Source organism: Monocercomonoides exilis (assembly GCF_001643675.1).
Source record: "Monocercomonoides exilis strain PA203 chromosome Unknown scaffold10-1930038, whole genome shotgun sequence".
In the NCBI taxonomy this organism is placed as follows: Eukaryota; Preaxostyla; order Oxymonadida; family Polymastigidae; genus Monocercomonoides; species Monocercomonoides exilis.
The window spans coordinates 527,501-549,456 of record NW_027150555.1 but is presented as its reverse complement, the minus strand read 5'-3'; the positions used below and the strand labels follow the sequence as shown (position 1 = coordinate 549,456).

Genomic DNA, 21,956 nt, shown 5'->3' with positions numbered 1-21,956 from the left:
AGATGAATCCTTTGGAATGCTGTGCAGATAGAAATATTCAACTCCAAATTTGAAAAAGAACAATTCCTGTTGAAATTCACATTCCAAAAAAAGGATTTTTAACAAAAACAGTGAAATAAAAAAATCAAACCAAATTGTCTTCTCACTTCATCTCTCTGAGAATTTGTATCCTCAAAGTGTGAAATTAGCTCCGATTTCATTGTTCCTCCTTTCCTTCCTTCTTTCGTAGTTGTCTTAAAATAACTTGAACAATCCAAAAAAGATAATTCCCTTCAGCTCCTGATTTGTCACAATTGCTGATTATCATTTCAAAATCTGAATGTTGCACATTTCCATCTGTCTACGTGCTAATATAAAATAAAAATCAATTAATCCAGAATAAAAGAAAAAAAAATAAATTGATTTCAAACAATAGATACAAACAAATATAAAATACCTCTTTTTATTTTCCAATTGATAAGACTCCTAAAGGCATGTATTGAATGAACACAACCTTTCCATCCAAAGCCATTTTCTTCTTTTGATGTTGAATTTGATATTTCCAAATCTCATGCAACTGCTTCATCTTTCTTGAGAACTCCATTTTTCCTTTGTTCTCTTTTGGCATTAACTTTTCATTTGCATGAATGAAAAAAATTGAAAATTCAGCCAATACAAGGCATCAAAAATTCTTCTCCTTTTTTTTGATTGCATCTGTCACAAAGAAGATGAAGGATAGCAAAGGATCCACCCTGCCTCAATAATGATGATTTTCAAAATCCACTTTGTTCATTCAAAGGAACATCAAATGGTTTTTCATCAATGAACTTGCTTTTCCAGAAATTGAATGATAACAGGAACAGCAATGAAATGGAAAAGAATGCAAATATTCTCTGAACAAACTGCAAATCAGAAAACCCATTTGCAATAAGATTGACTGAATGCCTTCCAATGAATTAGAGCTGGCAAATACAAATTTTCAAGCATTTTTCCTCTAATTACAAAATTCAACAATGCTGAACAATATGTGCCATCGAGGAGAAGTTGAATGCCCAACATTTTCCGAATGTTCTATTCCAATAAGTTCATCAGTCACAATAACTTTCATCACCATTTAGATTGCAATCTTGATAGAAATAAATTTCTATGATTGAAGTTGTCAAAAATGATTTCAATCTTGCAAAGCCAACATCTCCTTTGAACAAAGAAAAAATTGTATTTTGTTGTTGGCAAACATCACGATTTGACGTTTTTGTGTATCCATCAGCAGTTTTCAAGCTTTTTGTATTTCAACAAAATCAAATTCTTTGCAAAGAATGATAAAAAACAAAATACACACCACACAGAAGCATAACTCTTAAGCCTGGGGCTGATCATTTTTTCCGTGGATGAAGACAATCGCATTCAAAATACAAAAATAGCAAAAACAGCACGTTTTCATGCTCATTTCGAAGCGACAAAGAAGGAGCTCTTTCCCAATTGAAACTATAAATTGTTCTCAGAGTTTCATGGAAGTTACAGAATACATCGTCTTTTGCACAATTCCTGCGGACCAAAACATTGTATTTTGATCTTTTCGAAAATGTAATGCAAATGATCGTCATCTTATTAAAAAGCATGTAACAAAACAAAATATGAAATATTCTATTATTCAAGTGAATATATATTTAAATGTCAATCAACAATAATCAGTTATATTAAATCATGACATCAAAACTTCTGAAATTCCTTTTTTTTATGTTCAAAAGACAGAAAAAAAGATAATTTGGAGCAAAACAGCTTTTGTTTGAAAAAGAAAGTCAAATGAATAGCAATGATTTGATTAATGAAACAAGAGGTAACACTGAAAGTTAAATATTTATTCAAGAAAAAGCCTGGAGGAGAAAGAAGCAATGATAAGCAGTGGAAATGGTAATTACAGAATCACTGATCGAACAATCTTCTGCTTAAACGTTGGAATGGAATGTGTGTGCGTGTGCTTTTGAGGAATTTTTATGAGCAATTCATTGAAAAAAATAAGAAAAAAATAATCAAAGTTTTTTATTCAATTCAACCGTTTTTATAATTCTGAGCTTCATTCTCAGAGTGATTTCTGCAAAAGTTGAATTTTTGCGGATAACATATTTTCTTCTTTCTTTTTCAATATCTTCATTGATGATATTTTATTTTTGCTGATGGGACACATTTGAGAATTGTTGTTTGAAAGTCCATCAAATTCTTTAATTGAAACAAAGAATGAATCTTCCATCTGTTGTTGTTATTGATTACCATTGTGAAATTCGATGCAGTTAATACGTCTGCTTTTTCTGCAGATGAACTTTGTTCGCCTTTGTCGTTCAGCTCGTCCAAAGAGCATCATTGAATTCATTTCATTCCATTTCTCTTTCAGATTCTATTTCTTCTTTTGCTCTTTCTTCAACTCTTTTTCAAGCATTTCTTTTGAGAAGGCAGTCTTTGCAGTTCATTCGAATCGATCAAATTTATCTTCTTCCTCTTCCTCTTTTTCCACTCCTTTTTCTTTGTTTATTTTCATTTGCCTCCTTCCTCCTTCTTAAGTTCTCGTTCGTTTCCTTCCTCCACAGTTCTGCTGCAACAACAAATATCTCCCTTATTCTGTATCTGATCTGAGCATTCTTTTGCTTTTCTTGCACAACCGCCGCTGATTCCCACTGACAAATTGAATTCCTCGTCTCGTTGCATTAGCTACCACGCGCTGCAGAAGCACTCTCATATTTAAAAAATACCACTGCTTCAATAATTACTACAACGTGTCAAGAAAATGAAGGAATGCATCGATAGATCAGTCGACTTATCTGCACATGAGCAGCAGAGTGAACTTAATCAGCTCCAGAAAATATGTTCGGTTGAAAGCAACATCTGACGAAATTCTCCATTTTTTAAAAAACCATTTCTTATCAAAGCCGCAATGCAAGATAAACACAGGCCAACAGCATAACAATCAGAAATTTATATATTAAACAGCTGCAAGAGAAATTGCCCACTCTCAATGTTCGACTGAGAAAACATGGCCGTCTTGTCCAACTTCTGCAAGCACATCAGTACACTCAAAACGAAGCAACAAAGTCCCCACAAATCAACTCCGCATCAATGCCACACAAATGGAACATAACAATAAAATATCTGGATGGCTGCGCTTGAAGAGGCTGATCACAAATATTCTGTATTTTTCTGTAGTTGCCTGTGGCGTCGAAGAAAGCAAACTTCGAATGATAATCTCCTTGCTCACTCAAAATGGCTGTCTCTTTGAAGAATGAAATTCAAAAGCGTTTTGTCTGAATGTTGTGCGATTACCAACAAATGTTCTATAATAGGTTATCTCTTCGATGGCGTTTCTCCACTCTTTTGAAGCAAAAGCGGAATCAGAAATAGAAATTCGTCGCTTTCCATGTCTGCTTAGCGCAGTCAGAGAAATATGCAAGCCAAAAATATTTATGACGTTTTGGTAGTCTCATTTTTTTCATTGAATTCTTGCCTTTTTTTGTGATAAATATCTTGCTTTCCATATTTTCAGTTGCTTTCCTTATCCAAAAACAGCTCCACTTCCTTGCGTTCCAAAATGCTATATAATTTCAGTTGTTCATCTTTTGTCAGAATTCCTTCCTCTTTTGTCTTCATTCAACAAAATATCAGTTGAATTTGTTTTCATCTCTTGCACCAAATAAAATTTTATGAAAATCATGTATCTTGCGAAACTTCATTTATTTCCCAATGGCTATATAATAATATGCTCCATTCTCATCGTGTTGCTCCACAAAGTGGAGATTGGCCATTTCAACAATAATTCGGATTCCTGCACTTTGGAGAGGATACAGATGGAAATATCTTCACAATCAATAAAGCAATAAAAATTACACACATGCATTTTTTTTCGTCCATAAACAAAATTGTTGCATTTCCTTGGCCGTCCAATTTATCAAATAATCAGAAAGAATTTCATAATCAATGCATCTCCATCATCTCCAGCTGTCATCATGGGAAATAATGTTTCTTATTCTATAGAGGATGTTCATTAATTGAACTCTCATTTCGTAAACGGATATTCCAAATCGAAATATCCCAATTGATCAAAACCTCCATAACAACAAACTAAAAAAAACAAAGCGTTCTTTATCTTTGGAATTACAAATCGAAAATGGCAACACGAGATAGAACGGTGCGAACGCAATTGTTTCTATTGTCTTTTAGAATTTATGTTTTTTTCTAATTTCTTCAATCCAAACATATGATCTTTCAATGTGAATATCAAAATGGCATGCTTTCTTGTGCAATTTTTCAAAAAATATAATATGCAAAGGAGATGGACAACACAAAAAAGTTCACAGGTTTGTATCAGTTGTTTAACAGAACTCTTGTTGATTGGATTTCTTTTTTACTTTTTTATTGAAGAATTGTTTTCTGAGCTTGAAGATTGCGATGAAATTGAACAGAAAGTTAGAATCCTTGAAATAAATAAAATAATTGATGAAATGAAAAAAGAAGAATTAAAATCCATTTTCAAGACAGAGCTGTCCAAAAAAGTTGAAAAAATGATTGAAGAAAAGAAAATGCCAACGAAAAATGCAATTTTGCTGCTGAAGCATGTTGGATATTGCATAGCGTTAAAAATGATTTTTATTAGTTCTTTGGAGAATCCATCGTTGTGCATTAGAATTAAAAGGATGATTTTTGAAGAAAATGAGAAGAAAAAGGAAGAGAGAAATGAAAATCTCCTAACTGATCTTTATGAGTGTTATCTTTTGCTTGACTTTGTTTTTTCTTTGGAATTGTTGTCGATTTGTGTACCTCGCCTTGTAAAAGTTGCATCGAGCAAAGAGAAAAGTGAGGAAAATCAAAAGGAAGTGGAAACGGCTTTGTTCACATTATCCTATGTTGGAAAATGGAACGTGTGCTTTGTTGATTTGTTTGATGATTTGCCAAAGTATTTTGTTTTATTAATTGCTTTTTATTTATATTTTTCGTTCAGAAAATTCCAGAAGAATTGTATTTGAGTGAGATCAAAGAAATTATAAAATATCATCAGGAGCATCGCAACCTGACACGACTTGCCTATCAGTCTGCTTTTCAATTTTTGATCTTCATGTCATCTTCCAACAAAGACTTGGAAACAATAATAATGAATGAGCTGCATCTTGTGAAAGAAGCAAGAAGAGAATTGGAAGAGCTTTCAAAGTGTGATGATTGGAAGAGAGAGAGAAAAGAGAAAAGAAGAGGAAAAGAAGCGAAAGAAGAGCTTGTTTTGTTGAGATGGTTGCAAATATTGTTCTTTTGTTTTTTCAAGTGCAAATTTTGGAATGAAGAATATGTTGGACTAATCGACAGCATTGCAAGGGTATTTCGAGCAGCAAAAGAGGATAATGGAGAAATATGTTTTTACTGCATTTATTCATTTAAATTAGCCACAGAAAATAAAGTTGTGAAAGTTGAAGATTTATTGAATGGAGGAGCTGCAGATGCTGTTTTGGGGGAGATTCAACAATCGATGCTGAATTACGATATTGCACTTGACAGCCTGAAATATATGCTTGAGATTTCAGAGAGATTGAAAGATGAAGCGAATGATGAAAAGGGAAAAGAGGAAAGAAAGATCATGAAAAAGAAAGTGATTGAAAAGATGGAAGAAGAAGGATATGAAGATGTCATCGTAAGCTTTCAAGAAATACTTCCTTTTCTTAGCAGAAAATGTTATGATCAATTGTCATTAGATATTTCAGATTATTTTGTGAATATTTGAAGAAACGAAATATATTAGGTTTTGGATACGAGATTTTCAATTTTTCTTTTTGTATCATTTGACAAAATGGCGTTAAAACTGTCAATTGAATGTTATTTGAAAGTGTTTTTTTTTTTTTTTTTTTTTTTTTTTTTTTTTTTTTTTTTTTTTTTTTTTTCGAAAAAAAATAAAAAATTCATAAAGAATTTAATATTTCTAATATTTTTTTGCTTGTTTCTGAGTTTCTTTCTTTCTTGAAAATTAGATAAAAATATATTTTCACATGAAGGAATAATTGAATTTATCTTGTTCAGAATATTCTTTTTTATAAAACTTCAATTACGAAAGGAGAAAGCTAAAACAAGAATTATTGAAAGCAAAACGAATATTTTTAACATTGGAAGATGAAATGAAAACACGAAAATGTTTCAATCATACCAAAAACAAATAAAAAAATTGAAACATAAATATATTTAACTGATCCAAGAAAGTGTTCAGTTCATGTTCAGACATTCGAAAAAATATGAAATTGTTAATTTTGAAGCTGTGATGTTTGAATTTGTTTTCATCTGTCTGTTCCATTATTTGTAAATCTTTTAGTGATCTTTATTCATCGCTGTCAATGGACTGCATCCAGTTTCCTTTAACATAATTGAAAAAGCTCATTTCGGCAAGACCGCATTATATGGGAATGGCCAATTTTCTGTGAAAATAATATATGAGGAATGTTAATAATATATATCATGTTTTCATGTATCAGAGATGTGCGGAAGTTGACAAAAAAGTCAAAAACAAAAAATGAAAAATTGAGGAAAAAATGGGTGAATGAATTTTTAAAAAAAAGAATATCAAAAAAAAAATTAATCAACTTCCATGGGGTCAAATTCTGATGCACTTGCACAGTCCCCAGCTCCAAGTGAATCTGATTCTTCATATTCTGTCATTTGAAGAATGTCATTTTCATCTAATACATCAGATTCTAGCTCTGATTCTGTCGAGTCACTTTCTTCGCTTTCAGATTCTTCCAATTCGTTTTCTTTTTCCGTTAAATCGAAGACGATTTCCTTTATTAATTCCTCAAATTGAATTTGCAAATTTCTTCTGACCAGCCACATAGATAAATAGTCCCCAAGATACTTTTCTCTGTATCCAGTTCTTTTAAAAAATTTTCGTAAATTCATCCACAGACCTTCGACAGTGTTTGTTCATTCATGTGTAATTTTGTTTTTGAATTCTCGCTTGTGACAGACAGTATCATTAGCGTAACCATAATCCTTCAATCTAGCATAAGCCTTCCATTCATCGCTCATAATCCGAGTTCCAGGAAGAATTTTGTCTCGGATTATTGGAACCAATGTCTCAGCCTTCCTATTTGGTACAATCATCACAAAGTTCTTTCCTGAGCCCCCCTCTGGTTTCCTTTCCACGTCTCCAAATATACAAATTTGACTGTTCTTTATACTTTGCCCATTCTTTCTGCACATCCAAACAACTTCATTAATCTCCACAATTCTTCCAGGCCATCCTATGATGGCTTGATTTTCGTTCCATATGGGTAATTCTTTTTGAAATGTCGCAAATGTTTAATTTACAAACAAATCAAAATTTTCAAATTTCGCTCAAATTTTTGTTAACATTCAACAAACTTCTCTTATATGCAATCTATTTCTGGATCATGCAATTTCACACATTCTAAAGAAGATTCGTGAGTGAAAGCAGATATTTGGGCAAAATTTGAAAATAATTTTCTATTTGAAAATAAAACGTTGGCGACTTTTCAAAAAGAATCACCCATATTGATGTGCATCTGACTCGAATAACATTCGTCCAATTATGAATTGTGATTTTTCTTATTCAAGCAGTTCACCAATGTGTGCGGCTGATATACCAATGAAATAATATAAAACAATCATCAAAAACTTTCTCAGCGGTATTTTTGAATTTTCCAAAGATGTGTTTTTAAAAACTGACTGTTTTTTGCCACATTTTCCGCATCTCCAATATTTGTAATATTTGCCTCCGGATGTGAATATCATTTTGCATTTATCATGTCTGCATTCAGGAGCTTCTCCTTCCAGCACATTTTCGAAATACCATTTCCAAGCACTCATTTCATCAGAAAATTTATCGTTGAGTTCACAAATAGGTGTTTTTGTGAACATTCTTTGTGGCAAAGACATTTGATGATCTTTTGATCAAACCCATAAATACTTGAAAAAGACATTTTTTCAAAAAATAAAAATTATATTTTTGACCACTTTCCGCATGTTTTTTGGAGATAATAATTACATTATAATTAATTATCAATCAAATAAAACAGAAATCAACTTATTCCAGACGTTCCCATATCTTCAGGTCTTGCCCTCATTTCAAATACAAATGAAAGTTGATGAGTAAAAGCAAAATTTGATTAAAAAAGCATTTTTTTAGATAAGGAATAAGAAGAAGATGGAATGAGTGAGGAAAAATTGATTGTTTTGTGTTGAAATAGCAGAATTTGATAAAAGCGAAGCCTGAGAAGATGGTGAAATGAACACAAGAGATTGAGGAGAAGGATACGAAGGAGTAATTGATGTTGAGTAATGAGGTGCAGATGCTGGATATGTGGAAATTGATCTCATTGGCTGATTATTTGGTGATTTTGCTGTTTGTTGGTGTTGCGAATTATGGAATCCTTAATTGGAACATCGTGTGTTGAAGAAAGAAGTTCAACTCGATTAAGTGTTGACTGAGAAGCAGAAGGAGATAGAAGCACAGACGGAGTGTCAGAAGATTCATTCTTAAAAGATGAATCATTTGCGCTTTCTGCGCTTTCTTTTTCTTCCTCTTCTTTAAATGCTAATTCTCTTTCTCTCTCTTTCTCTCTTTCCTTTTCTCTCTTTCTCTCTCTCTGCATTTCGTCCTCAGCTCTCTTCTGCGCATCCGCCAGCACCCGAAAGTACTGCACATCTGCAAACTCGTATGCCACCTCAATCTCTGCCATCGTCTTCAATGAAGCCACTGTCAACCCCAGCGCCTCCAGCTGCTTCTCATTCAGCAGCCGCTGCCGCCTCTTCTCCTCCTTCGCTGCTGCCTCTTTCTTCAGCTTGTCGCGAATCTCTGCAAACTTCTTCTCATCCTGCAATCTTTGTGCTTCTTCCTCTTTCTGTTCAGATTGGATTCGGCTCTGTTCAGCCTCTTCCTGTTTTCGCTTCTCCGCAAGCATCTTCTCCTCCTCCTTCCGCTTCTGCTTTTCTTGATCTGCCATTTTCTTCTGCTCGTCCCTCAGAATCTTCTCAATCGCCTTGTTTTCTTTCCCTTCCCTTTCCAGCTCCATTCTTCTCTGCAACCATCGCTCTTCAATCTCCAGCTGCTTCTGCTTCGCTGCCATTGCTGCTTCTCTCTGCTTCTCCTGCTCTTTCTCTCGCTGCATCTGAATCTCCCTTCCTCTCTCTACCATCCGCACTCCTTCATTCACTCGCCCTGCTGCAAGCTGCCACAGTCGGTCGTTTTTTGTGTCTAATTCGTCCTTCGAGTCATCTGCTTGTGCCTCTTTCGCTTCTGTTTTGCCTTTTTTCTTCTTGTTGTCGTCTTCTTCTATCAATCTTGTTAACAATGTGTCATCTCCTGCCTTTCCCTCCGACCAATTCTTCCTCTCATTCTCCTAATTCCTCTTGTTCCGTCTGAAGTGCTCGTTCATCACGATTCCCCAGATCTCTGCAAAGGACTCCTTCATTCTGTCTCTCATGTCCTCGTCCAGCGTCTCCTGCTCCATCGCCCGCAGATACCGCACCCTCTCCTTCATATATCGCAACCTGTCGCTCCTTCGCTGCTTGTTGATGTGCTGCCATTTCCAGCTCTCCCGCTTCCTCCTCACGCCTTCAAGCACATTCTGGATCGCCCACTGCCACATGTCCCGCAGCTGCTTCGACACCACTTTCCTCCCAATGGCAATCGTGTCCAGCATCCAAAGATGCGTCGAATCGACGTTTGCTGGTGCAACTGATGGTGAATTCGAAGGCGATGGTAAAGAGATGGGTGCATCGTGTGGAGTGAAAGACGTTACAACATTTAAAAAAGTAGTGACGGGCGATGAAACTGACAAAGGCGAAGAGGCAGAAGCAGATGAATCAGGTGATGGAGATATACTGTTGTTTTGAAGTGAAGTCATCTCAAAAGGAGAATGATTGTTTTGAAGTGTTGCGTAAGTATTTGCAATTAGTTGTCGTTGCTGCTGTCTGTTATTTTACTGCTGATGCAGCTGAGAATCAGAAATTTTAGAATTTTATTCTGTCATTTGTGAGTTTGCTTTGCTTGATGGCAAAGTCTTTAAATGAGTTGTCAATGAAATGAAAGAAGATTGGTTCACGATATGTTGTGCATATTGCGAATGCGACACAGATGATATTGATGGAGAAAGTGTTTGCATGGAAGAAATCACAGAAGGATGTGATAACAAGCACATTCCAAAAGAAACATTGTTTGAAGAGAAAACTTCAGGACAATGTTTAAAAAGCTGCTGGAATTGTTGCTGTTTCTTCTGTTGTTGATGAAGCAAATGGATGTTTTGGAGGAAATTTTTAATCAGAAGGAGCACATTTTGTTGCTGTGTCTGCGCCAAAGACCAGAAATTGGGGCAGAACAAAATGATGTTCTGAAATGAGATGGATGTGATGGAGGAGAGAGGAGAATGAGAAAGAGGAGGAGGAGAAGTTTCAAATCCTTTCTCTTCTTGTTGTTTTTTGATTGTTTCTTTCTATTCTTCATCATCCTTATCTCTTTTCCTTTTTCCTTTAATTTTATTCTTCCTTATAATCTTTCTCATCCTCCTCTCCCTCTTTTTCTTCTTCTTCCTTTTTCATTTCATCATTTTTTTCTGGATAAATGAATAAATTTAACACACGCAGGTTCAATGATTTTGTGCAAATTTGAGGCGAGTCACAACTTTAAGTAACATTCAGAAACCAGTTTTTTTTTTCGATTTTTTGTGATAGAATGATTTAATATCAAAAAATAAAACATGCTGGGGTGAATTTTCCATTTTTAGAATACTTTTTTTTCAATGAAAGAAATAAAATTTTCGAAAATATTGTGGTTATGATCAAACAAATTACAAAAATATTTGTTTGAAAATTGAACGATTTTTGGAAATAACATTGTTGGTATAAAATAAATTTGTTAGAAAATATCTTTCGATTCAAATGAAGTGAATTAAAGATGTTAGTAGTTCTTATTTGATTGTTTTGAAAGTTTTTAAGGAAAAAAACTTTGAAAAAACGAACTTCTCGGGTTTCATTCTGCTTTAGGGTTTTCCTTCGAATCGAAATATTAGGTTTTGGGTTTGCGTTTAATATTTGTTTTAATTTTTTATGAATAGGGTTAGGGTTTAAATAGAAAAATCAATTTTTCACACAAAAAAACGTGTGTTTCAATGATTGCGCAAGATGAAAGGTCAAAAAAATAAATATTAAAATAAATTGCAACCTTTTCTTTCATTCTTTATGAAAATAAAAAAAGAAAGTTCCAAATTCCATTAAAAATTTTAAACAATTTTTAAAAAAAGTTGATTTTTATTATTATTATTTGAAATTAGTTTGATCAAAACCATTATATTTTCGAAATTTTATTTTTTTTCTTGGAAAAAAAGTTTTTCAAAAATGAAAAATTCACACCTAGCATGTTTTGTAATATTATATTAAATCATTCTATCACAAAAAATCCGAAAAAAACGAGTTTCTGAATGAAACTTAACGTTGTGATTAACCTTGCGCAATTTGTTGAAAGAACTATTTGATCATTTCATTTTTTTCAAAATTTATGATTTCGTACGAATAAATACGGATTTTTCTCAAATTAATAAATCATTAAAGACGTTTGAGGTTTTCTTCTCACTTTAATTGAATAAAAAATTTAAACATTTTGCACAAAAGTTAATTTCTAATGGTTTTAATTCTACAAAAAATGTGCAAGTATTTATAATTTAATTTGAAAGGCTATGTCTGTTCTGAAATTGAAAAATTAAGCATCAAAAATAAAATTAAAAGAAGTCTGTGCAAACAAAGGAATCAATCCACTTTTTAAATAAAAAAATAAAAACAATAATTCTTTACATTATCCAATTCGAAAAAATAACATGAAAATAAAAAATGCTCTCTGTACTTTTTGAAGTTTTCACTCCAATTACATTGACGGAGAATCTGCCTCTCTGACATCCGCTCCGAAAAAGTCAGACATTATCAATATCGAATATCTTTGTTGATGAAGATTCGACATTGAAGAGCTCGCACTCTCAGCAACTCTATCTGTATCGGTTAAAATGCAAGCATAATCAAAGCAGCCTCTAAGATCCGTGTATCCATCCCTCACATAGCAGTGATTCGAATCTGATACCGCTTCTGTAGGATTCTTCTTGCGGTACACCTTAACATACACCTGCGGAAGAGGTGCGTGCGTATCAGCTCTTCTAACAAACACCTTTCCGCTGTGATCGATCACATCCACTTCCATTTCATGGCTCAAAAGTGGTGCAGTTCGAACCAAATGGCAATATTCAGCTTCAACAAAGCAATTCGTATTTCTCATTTCTTCAGGTAGCTTAATTGTCATACTCTTGGCAAGTGGCAGTCCGGAGGATGTGGCAGCACCAGAATCCACAGAAACAGCAGACGTTGCCATTGACGCTGTTGGAGTGTGAAGGACATCCCATTTAACAATCATTTCATACGAAGGACGCACGACTGAGAACCTATTTGCACGCGTTTGATGCTTCAAGAACGGGCAACGACTAAACAGAAGTTCAATATCAACCTTGTAAAAGCGAAGCTTTACGAATTGTGACTTTCCATTTGTTTGCTGCATAGTCAATGTGAATGCACTTGGATTGACTTGAATGTGGAACGTTGGATCGGCCTTTACTTTTATCTCCAGTTGATGCATTCTCCTAAATTCACGTTCAGATTCAATTTCCATCACAAGCGATGATTCACTCGATGAAGCTGATGAACGAGGGACATCTTTTGCAGCTGTCTCGCTTTCAACTCCCCACAAAGCATCAATCTCATCTATTTGTGAGGCAAGGTCAGCGAAAAGCGTTCTCCATCTGGAAATCGGGTAGTCGCGATATTTCGATGCAATCGACCGAGCCACAGACAAAGCAGGAAGAGTCGCTTTGGATGTCGGAAGAATTCCACCATAAGCAGGCGTCGGAGGATGCGGTGTTGATGGAATAGTTCCATTCTCTCCAAATGCATCTTCATCATTGGTTGGCATGCAGAAATCGAGATATGCGCGAAGATAATCGTATTGAATGTTCATTTCTTCGTCACGTTGGATAACTCGATCATATTTTCTGTATTTTCTCGCTTGAACGATGCTGTCTCCTGAAATACTTGAAGAAGAAGATGTAGCTTGCTGATTTGTGTGGAGTTCATCCTTTGAATAAGCATAGCCACCCATTCCCCCAGACAAGGCAGATGCAGCCGGTGTGTTTCTTGAACTTCTAACTTGATAGCCAGACTCGTCTCCTCTTCGCTTCTCCAACCGACTAAACAACTCCTTTGCCTCTTCAAGGCGATCCTGCAGAAGGAGATAATACACAATCACAATCAAATCTTCATCTTCCATCAAGTATCCAGGATCAACAATTACCCCTTTCTCTTGCTCCATTTTCTCTTCGTACCATCTCTTCTTTCTCATGAAATACGGATAATGCGCTGCATAGCGCAAGAATTTTTTCCACTGCTCGTTCAAATTCGAATTCAATATCTCTCTTTGACTGCCCATTCTGTACACACGAGGATTAATCAATGGACTGTATTCATAAAGACTGATTGTTCCTTCTTCCATTGGATTAATCCGGAAAAGAGTTGTATCACAGTATTCAAAATCTCCAATTGCTTTTTTCATGCCCAACTTATGATGTCTAATATATTCTGATATTGCCCATGTTGGCCCATTGAAAAGAAAACTGTATTTCCAGATTTCATCAACGTAATGCATCCTTGAAGCAAGAATGCTTAAAACCGCATAAAACATTTTCATTCCTTCTTTTTCTGTAACCTTTGTTGGACCGTCGGAAGGGAGCGGAGAGTCCTGATGAGGTTCATTGTTTGAATCTGGATACATCCAGCTTGGCCAATAAACATAGTTTGGAAACTTATTCTTGGCTGTGTAGTTAAAACGCCAGCAAATCCTATTCCAACAAATTGTTGGACTCCAAATATCTCCGTTTGCAATAAAGCGAAGAAGTTCTTCGTTCGGTGCAAGCTGCGACAGATACTCCCAACTAAAATGATTGATATAATTTTTAAGTTCCACAATTGGCTTCTTTTTTACTGTTGTAGAAGATGTATCTTTTGAAGCTTTCTCGCTGCTGCTTTCATCTGAACTCACTGAAGATCTTCTTGTGCTATGCCCAGCCAGCTCTTCTGTGGCAGCTGACAATTTTGCTGCCTCTTCCAGCGCCCGCTGTTGTGCTTCGAGGTCAATCACAGTCATCGAAGTGGAGTTTTCGTCAGTTGCACCATATGCCACAATCTTTCCATCCTTCGACAGATGAACGGGATATCGCTTGAAAACGCCAGTGGTTGGGAAGTAAAAGCTGTAGTGCAGCGTCTCAGCTGAGAACGGTCGCATTTGAAGGCTCTGAGTGCGAGTGTAGAAACCGCTATTTAATGGAACTGACCCTTCAGGAATTTGCATAAGCACATCCAGCGAGAGTGCAGATGAAGTTGGATTTGTAATAACAATATCAGCTTCGTAGGAAATGCGCGGTTGGTACAGTCCATCTTCCACATATTTGCGCTGTGACGTACTTCGAGATGAGGAGTGGGGATCAGTTGGTGCAAGGGAAGACACAAACAGTTCTTGAATAATCAGAGGAAGATAACCGTCTGGCTTCTTTTTCCCTTGTGAATCATTTTCTTGATACTTTGGAGATTTTTCTTTCTCCATCAAGAGATGTCCAGATGTGCTTTCATCCTTTTCTCTCATAAGTTCGGCTTCTGAATCTTCATCTTCATATTTGAATTCTGCGGTTTCTTTCACAAACACAATTGCCGGTGTGTCAGACATAATAATCTGCTTAGTGACTCCTCCATCCGTGATGTATTTTCTGTTCTGTTTGGTCTGTGCGTTCAGCGACACATCTATTAAACTCATGGCGATTGCAGCAGATGCAAAGGAGGTGTTGCAATCAATCACATGAGACGACAAGAAGGGCATTTGTGTCTGGTGTGCCTTTAATGACAGCATGTGGCGCTTCTTCAGAAGAACAGAAACAGCTTCTGCATCGCTCATCTGGCCTGTCCCACTCATTTCCTTGAGCATACCATCCATTTCGCTCTTCAGCCATGTTCTCTTCATCACAAGCAGATACTCAGCATACTCAAGGAAAAACTTGTTCCAAGGCACAAGCTGAGGGAGCGGATCACTGACACCGTAGTAGCCACATTCTCGATATTCCTTTGTCTGATCTGAAAGAAGTGGCTTGCGAGGTTTTGGAATTGGGCGAATAGACTTCATTGGTGCTTTGGTGTGGTGAATGTGTGGTCTTCTTTTTTTCGAAAATCGAAATGAAAAAGGTGATCTTCTCATTTCCTCGCTCTCCATATCTGAATCAGAAGATGAGTCAGATTGATCATTTCGCATCAAGCGTCTATATCCATCCTGCCCATAATAACGCGTAGGTCCGATTTTTGATTTCATAAATGATCTCGTTTGTTGCGACTGCGCCATCTTTCCCATTTGTTGTGGAGGTGGTGGTGCAGCCATTTGGCACATCTGTTGCGGAAGTCGAGGTGCTCCCATTTGGCACATTTGTTGCGGAGATGATGGTGCGGCCATTTGGCTCATATTGGAGTACATTGCGCTATCAGGAGCCATATTAGACACCAGCGCCATCTGCGAATACGCAGAGTTACTCATCGGAGCAACATTGGAGAACATTTGCGGCATTGGCATCTGATTGCTAAGCGTTTGCATTTGTCTCATACTAATCTGTTGTGCGTTTGAAGTCAAAGTTGGCATGAACATTACAGCCGATGATGGACGTGAAATAATATTCTGCTGTTGATCACTGTCAACACTAAATGAGCTGTCACTTTCTGACAAATTTCCTCTATTTCCTGCAAAGTGTTCCTCATCTTCTTCAGATTCAAGGCTTAATTGATCGTCTTCGCTAAATTCTTCTGAACCGTCAGAATCATCTTTTTCAGGGATCCCCAATCGATGACTGCGTTTCCTGCCGCCAGTTCCTTTCTCTCCTGCTTCAGTCTTTGCCTTCTTCTTTTTGCCCGCTTTCTCTTCTGGACGATATCCAGAGCGCAAAGTAATCTCAAACATTGTTTTCTCCTTTGCTGCGTCTTGTTCTGAGTTTGCAATTTTTTGCTTTATCATCCGCAAAAAGTTCTTTACAAATGAATCGGCCTCCTTCTTGTATTTAGCAACTTTCTTTTCAAGTTCACTTTTTCCTGGATCGTTGTGCTTGTTCTTCAATTCACACTCAATTTCCAAGCACTTCTCATCCAATATGTCGATCACTCTGTCCAACACAAGAATCTGCTCAAAAGCATTCAGCCGATGGAACTGAGATGGCTGCATGAACCACATAAAGTATGCCAAGTCTCTGGTGTTCAGCAGGTAGTGATCCAGAAGCGTCTTCTCCTTCTTGCATCGCAGAAACGGTGCCACATATCTCTTGAACAGGCCAGGCGATTTCATATACACAAACAAGTCTGTTTCGTGACAGGCAAACGAAGAGTAGCGCTCCATTCGTTTGTGAGAGGAGAGCTGATGCCAGTTGGAAAATGACTCTTCCCACAATCTGAACTGCTTGAGCGTGGTGGAATTTGACAAGCGGGCCATGGGCGAAGCGTGATTCTCTTTGTCCAAACTGGCCAAGATTGAAATCATCAGATGAAAAACGCTTTTCAACGAGTCAAACATCTCAACTTGGGAAGTGCTCATATCTTCGATCACTCTTTGAGATGAATATTGCTTAAACAGATCAGAAACTGCAGACGGAACAACCACTGAAGAAGAAGAAGACGAAGACGATTCAGAAAGGTTGCTTCCTGACCCTGCCAATGAGCGGATTCTGTTGAATACGCCTTCAATGAACTTCTGAGAAAACACCAAAGAAACTGACCTTGTTTCCAAGTAATGAGCTTTTGGATTGAATGGATGCAAGAATCGCATATCAGTCGTCAATGAGAATTCTGGGTCTCTTGAAAGCGCAAACTTGTCATTTTGCCCAACGATTTTGTTTTTCGCTCTCAGCTTCTCTTTCTCTTTCTCTCTTTTTTCTGCTTCCTCGTTCAACTTGTTCCGCACAGCCATGCGCTGTGTGATCACACGCTCCTCATCCACAGCAATGACTGTCAAAACAGTATGCCCTGCCTTGAAGAAGTTCATTGGGAGCTCATATTCGCTCTTTTCTCCAACAGGAGGATGTTGGTTCAACAGCACAGATGAAGGATGCACAAGAAAATCGATGTTTTTATCATCTTCATTCGGGCTTGATGGAGAGAAGAAGTTGCTTCTTTGGTTGCTCCTCGACTCCTCTGTTGCAAAAGTTCGCCTGCTTGTCGAAGACGAATCAACCTGCCCGCCATCAAACTTTCCAGCATCGATCACCTTCTCCTCCTTCTGAGTGGTGGTGCAGTTCACCACCGGATTGACAAGAATCGATGGAACATTGAGAGTATTCCCGAGTCTGGGCTTGTACCCCTTCCTATTCTGAATGTAATGCTGCTCAGAACCAACAGGAAGGTTGCTCACAAACGTAGTGGCTGCGTCGCGAAACTCTGTTATTTCAGGCTTTTGAAGCGGGGCAGCCTTCAGCAGTTGATGCGCATCGAAGCAAGGGTCAAAACGGCTGCCGTAGAAATGAAGACGAGTGTATGGAGACGTATTCGCAAGCTTCACAACAATCTTGTCGTCTTTTTGCTTCAGCGATACAATTCGAAGAGATTCCGTCACACTCACTTGGGCAATACGCTGAGATCCGATGACAACACCTTGTTCAGATGTTTTTTGATCGATTTCGCGCGAAGAAGAAGAAGAAGATGTGCTCGAGCTGCTTGCAGCTTCTGGATGCGAGCGCACAGTTTTGCGTTTTCTTTGTGCCACAGTTATTCCGTTACCTCCGACAATGCTGATGAAGACGCGTCTTCCTGTCTTCCAGTCAAACAGCTCATAATCTCCTCCTCTCAGACGCTTCGACAGAATTACTTTGTCCTTCGAAAACGACAGCTCGCTTGTGCAATCCTCTTTGGCCTTGCCGTCTCGTGTGTTGAGCGTCAGAAACACCATCTTGGCATCATCTTTGGTTGTGGCACGGAACGGAATAGCAAACTCTGCGCCTTGTGGATACGCATATGTCTCCAAATCATTCTTTTCCTCGCCGACTGAGATGTTCCTATAGGTATCGCTAGGTTCGCTCTTCTCAGCGACAAAGGCGTCAGAAGAGGATCCATAGTTGCGCTCAGCACCAACAGGAAACGTGAGAGAGGAGCGCATATTGCCTTTTCCAGTTGGCAGGGACATTCTGACAGATGAAATGTCATCCAAACTGCCCAGCTCAAGTTCTCCGTGCTCGTCTGTCTGCATCCAAAGAGAGGGAGAGTTAGATGCTGTTTTAGCCGCTCTGAACTGGAAGAAGCAGTTCACTGACAGATTTGGAATGAATTCACCAGACTTTCCAAAGAAAGACGCAACATATCCACGTGCTGGGTGAAGATACAGCGATGCTGAAATAACATTGCACGTTTTGTCGATCTTGTTGATGATAAAAGATTGTGTGTGAGAAATCTGCTGGGGCGTAGCATGCTTGTTCTCTGTGAAGTGTTTCACGCTTCCTCTTACAGTCACTTCGAGACAGCTCAGCCGCTCTGGGATTTGGAAGGGAATGACCGTTTCCTCCTCGTCGGAGAATGTCAGTCCTTCGAATATGCGTGTTGTGGGGATGCCGTCCAGATCCTTCGCGATGACAGTGACTGAGCCTTCCTGGATGCGCGACACGGAGACAGGAACGCTGTTGCACATCAGCTGCGGGCGGATCAAAATGTGGGCTTCGTTATAGCGGATCAGCTCCTCCCGATCGATAAACACACCACAGCGGAACTTGTAGTGCTCTTTGTACTGCAAAAACGGGCACAGACACGCAAATCCAGTCTTGTTGTCGATCACAATGACAGTTTTATTCATGCTAATTTCTGAAGCAGAAGACGAAGCAAATGGGATGACAAACTCTCCTTCACAGAGATTGGGATCGTCATCGTCAGTAAACTCTCCTTTTTTCCCTGTAGGCTTGTTTTCATTCTGAATCTCATCGTCCTCGTCTTCATCGTCTTCCTCATCGCTATCATCCGAATCACGCTCCGAAGATGATTCCATCTCAATTTCCTTTCCGAGTTCAGATGCATCTCCTCCATTCGCTTGATACCTGGACTCCTTGTCTTTTCTGTTCTGGCTGCGCTTCCTCCGCTTGCCGCTGTAGTTCACTCCGTCAACTGACACAGTCACTCTCTTCGGATCGAGAATCGCATTCGACTCATCCGCCACCATCGCTGCATGGCCGTCCGGAAGACAACGTGTGACCAACCTCAGGCTCCCCTTCCGAATCAGCGCGCGGCTGATGTTCCCTCCACCGCTGACTACTGCCACAAACACCCCGCGCTTGTTGTCCAGCTGGCGAAGGTGCAAATGGAGCGTGCGCCGCTCACAGGAAGGCACCGACGAGAAGTCGAATGTCTCTTCGTCTGCTGTCATCATCCCGTCCAAATTGATGTCGATGCCTATCTCCTTCTTGAACCGCTTGTAGTATGCAACTGTGTCGATCTCAAACACACGCAAGACCACTGTCTTTACATTCTTCACCAGTACTTCCAAATCGACCGTGTCCTGGTAGTGGAACACGACACGGTTTTGAGTCGAAAAAGTAAGCTCCACTTTGCTTTTCAGCGCGTCCACGAAATTTGTATCTTCTGCCTGGATGACAGCGTACTCTCCCTTCTTGTTGCTCGTCTTGCCAGGAGCAGGGGCCTGTGTGACTTTAGCTCCGCACAGCATTTTGGCTTCAATGAATTTCCGGCGAAGGAAGTCGGGCCGAAAGATTTTGCTGTACTGTGAGAAGCTTTTCTCTTCCTGCAGGATGAACAGCAAGTAGTCATCGAGAAGGGTGTCGACGCTGTAAGAAGGAAGCTTGCACATGCTTAATAGAGAGGTGTTCAGACTGCAAATTCTTCCTCCAGAAATGCCCATACTTCCCAAAATACCTGACGATTCGCGTTGGATGTAGGCGCCGTGGTACAACGGGATGCTAACAAACTCATCAAATCGCTTTTTTGAGGGCTCGTGGGTTATCCAGTCGAAATGAAGCACCGAGCCCATCAGAGTCACCTTCTGTGAAGATGAGGCTGGCGGAATTGCGACTGCTAAATCCCATAATTCATCATAAAACGCACGTTGAGCCGTCAGATCATATTCCCAATTTTCATCAGATGTTGGCATCATGCTTTGAATCAAAGCTGTCACAAAACTATTTTCAGAAAGGAATGAACTGTCTTTTTTTCTTATCTGCAACAATTGATCTTTGGTGAAACTATGATTCAAATTTCCAAATCTCAAATCATATTTGTGAGCTTTCGCTGTCACAGATGCAATAGATGGCAGCGTAAACGAAGGGATTATTTTTAAGAGGTAGCTTGCGTCATATTTATCCATATTTGCAGAAGCATAATACCACATTGCTTCAGTTGAAAATGTATCCAATGCTATATCGCTTTTAAAGAATTTCTTAAAACTGACCAAGCTCTGATCAAGCTTCGAAGGAGGGGGTTTTTCTCTTGTTCCAAATAGTGCTTTGGATAAAAGTGATTGCTGCTGTTGTTGGGGCTTTTGAGGCGTAATTGTGCTCTTTTGTCCAGTTTTTTCGAGAGCAGTTCCGGGAGGGCAAAAGGCAGTACCTTCAATCGAAGTATTTCTGCTATCTCTCGTTTGTATTCCGAAAATATCCGATTTTAAATCATTAATAAATTTCTCTTTTTCTTTAATCGAAAATGAATCGAATGACAATAAATTTCTTCGATATTCCATGTTGAATCTTTTATATTCATACTCTCCATATTGCTTAGAATATTGCTTTAGAAGAAGTTCTTCCTTTTCCGTTTGCTTTTCCGGGCTCTTCAACTGCTCGTGCAAAATAGAATAATAATAGAAGCCTTTTGAATTAGGAGCTAGCTTTTCTAAAGAACGTTCCCTTTCTGCAACGGTTTTAGCAAGCACAAACGATTCTAAAAAATTTGTATCAACTTCAAGCATCTCACAAATAATTGATCTCGTTACCAAAACTCTTTGTCAATTTTGAGTTTTTTTTGAAGATTTTTCAAAACATCATTATCTCAAAGAGAATAAATAGTTTGTCACAATTATATTGTTAAATGCAGTTTTGTTTGAATGAAAAAAACAGAAAAAGTTTATTATATTTTCATGGATCAATAAGTTAATAAAAATTGAGATGGAAAAGCAAAACTTTGTCAGATATTCACAGATTGAAGACAAATGTTTTGCAGTTCTATTTTCGAAGTTGTCCTCTGGTGGAGTTTTTCCATTATCAACATATTTGAAATTTAATCCACCGAAATTGAATCAGAACATTCGAAATAGAATTTGGGAGCATTGTGCAAGAACTAATCGTGAAATTTTAATTAAAGATGAATTTTATCTTCTTATGAGACTAATTTCAATGCTTCAGCATGATTTAGACATTGATAATCCAAAAAATGTTATTAATTACAATGGTATTCCATATTATTTGTTTAAACAATTTAACTTGTTTTTTGCTGAATTATCACTTTTAAAATTAAAGGAGAGTATTTGCCAGTGCTGTTCCCGTTGGTTCGCATTTTTTAATTTTTGGAGAAACTTTATTAAAAATTTTCCTTTTTTCTTTTCTTTTTATTTTTTGAGAATTCTTCATCTGTTGCTTCAAGCCCGTCAACGTCTCTGCAAAGTTACGAAAGTTCTATCGAAGAGGGTGCAGAGTCTACATCATATACGTATGAAACTGAAGAGAATGAATCAGATGAACAGGAATCTGCAAATTATTCATCTTTAAATGAAAAGTCCAATTCTGCGATTGGTACACTTCGAAAAATAAATAAAACTAATTCAGCCAATGAAATTCGTCCCTTTTCATCAGAGCCGTTGAAAAAATCAAGAGCTGATGATCTATCACTTCCTCGTTCTTCGCTTTCTTTAATAGCCC

The 21,956-nt window shown here is 37.9% G+C and overlaps 4 protein-coding genes across 4 annotated transcripts in view; 1 reads left to right on the top strand and 3 right to left on the bottom strand.

The window, feature by feature from the left end:
• Positions 1-8,327: 8,327 nt before the first annotated feature.
• On the bottom strand, positions 8,328-9,122 carry MONOS_6484 (uncharacterized protein; the record flags this gene model as incomplete). Its single annotated transcript, XM_067876723.1, has 1 exon — positions 8,328-9,122. One exon carries the CDS (start codon positions 9,120-9,122, stop codon positions 8,328-8,330), a length of 795 nt encoding a protein of 264 aa, XP_067731918.1.
• Positions 9,123-9,353: 231 nt separating this feature from the next.
• On the bottom strand, positions 9,354-9,860 carry MONOS_6485 (uncharacterized protein; the record flags this gene model as incomplete). The annotated part of the gene is made up of 1 exon (XM_067876724.1): positions 9,354-9,860. One exon carries the CDS (start codon positions 9,858-9,860, stop codon positions 9,354-9,356), a length of 507 nt encoding a protein of 168 aa, XP_067731917.1.
• A 1,801-nt stretch (positions 9,861-11,661) lies between these two features.
• Positions 11,662-20,814, bottom strand: MONOS_6486 (uncharacterized protein; the record flags this gene model as incomplete). The annotated part of the gene is made up of 2 exons (XM_067876725.1): positions 11,662-20,736; positions 20,808-20,814. 2 exons carry the CDS (start codon positions 20,812-20,814, stop codon positions 11,870-11,872), a joined length of 8,874 nt encoding a protein of 2,957 aa, XP_067731916.1. The 3' UTR covers positions 11,662-11,869.
• A 368-nt stretch (positions 20,815-21,182) lies between these two features.
• Positions 21,183-21,956, top strand: part of MONOS_6487 (uncharacterized protein) — a 12,623-nt gene continuing 11,849 nt past the window's right edge. Inside the window, exons 1-3 of the mRNA XM_067876726.1 lie at positions 21,183-21,489; positions 21,558-21,586; positions 21,659-21,956. The exon at positions 21,659-21,956 is cut by the window's right edge and continues 11,849 nt beyond it. Of these exons, the coding sequence (XP_067731915.1) occupies positions 21,207-21,489; positions 21,558-21,586; positions 21,659-21,956 (610 nt within the window). The 5' untranslated portion in view covers positions 21,183-21,206. The remainder of the gene's footprint in view (positions 21,490-21,557; positions 21,587-21,658) is intronic.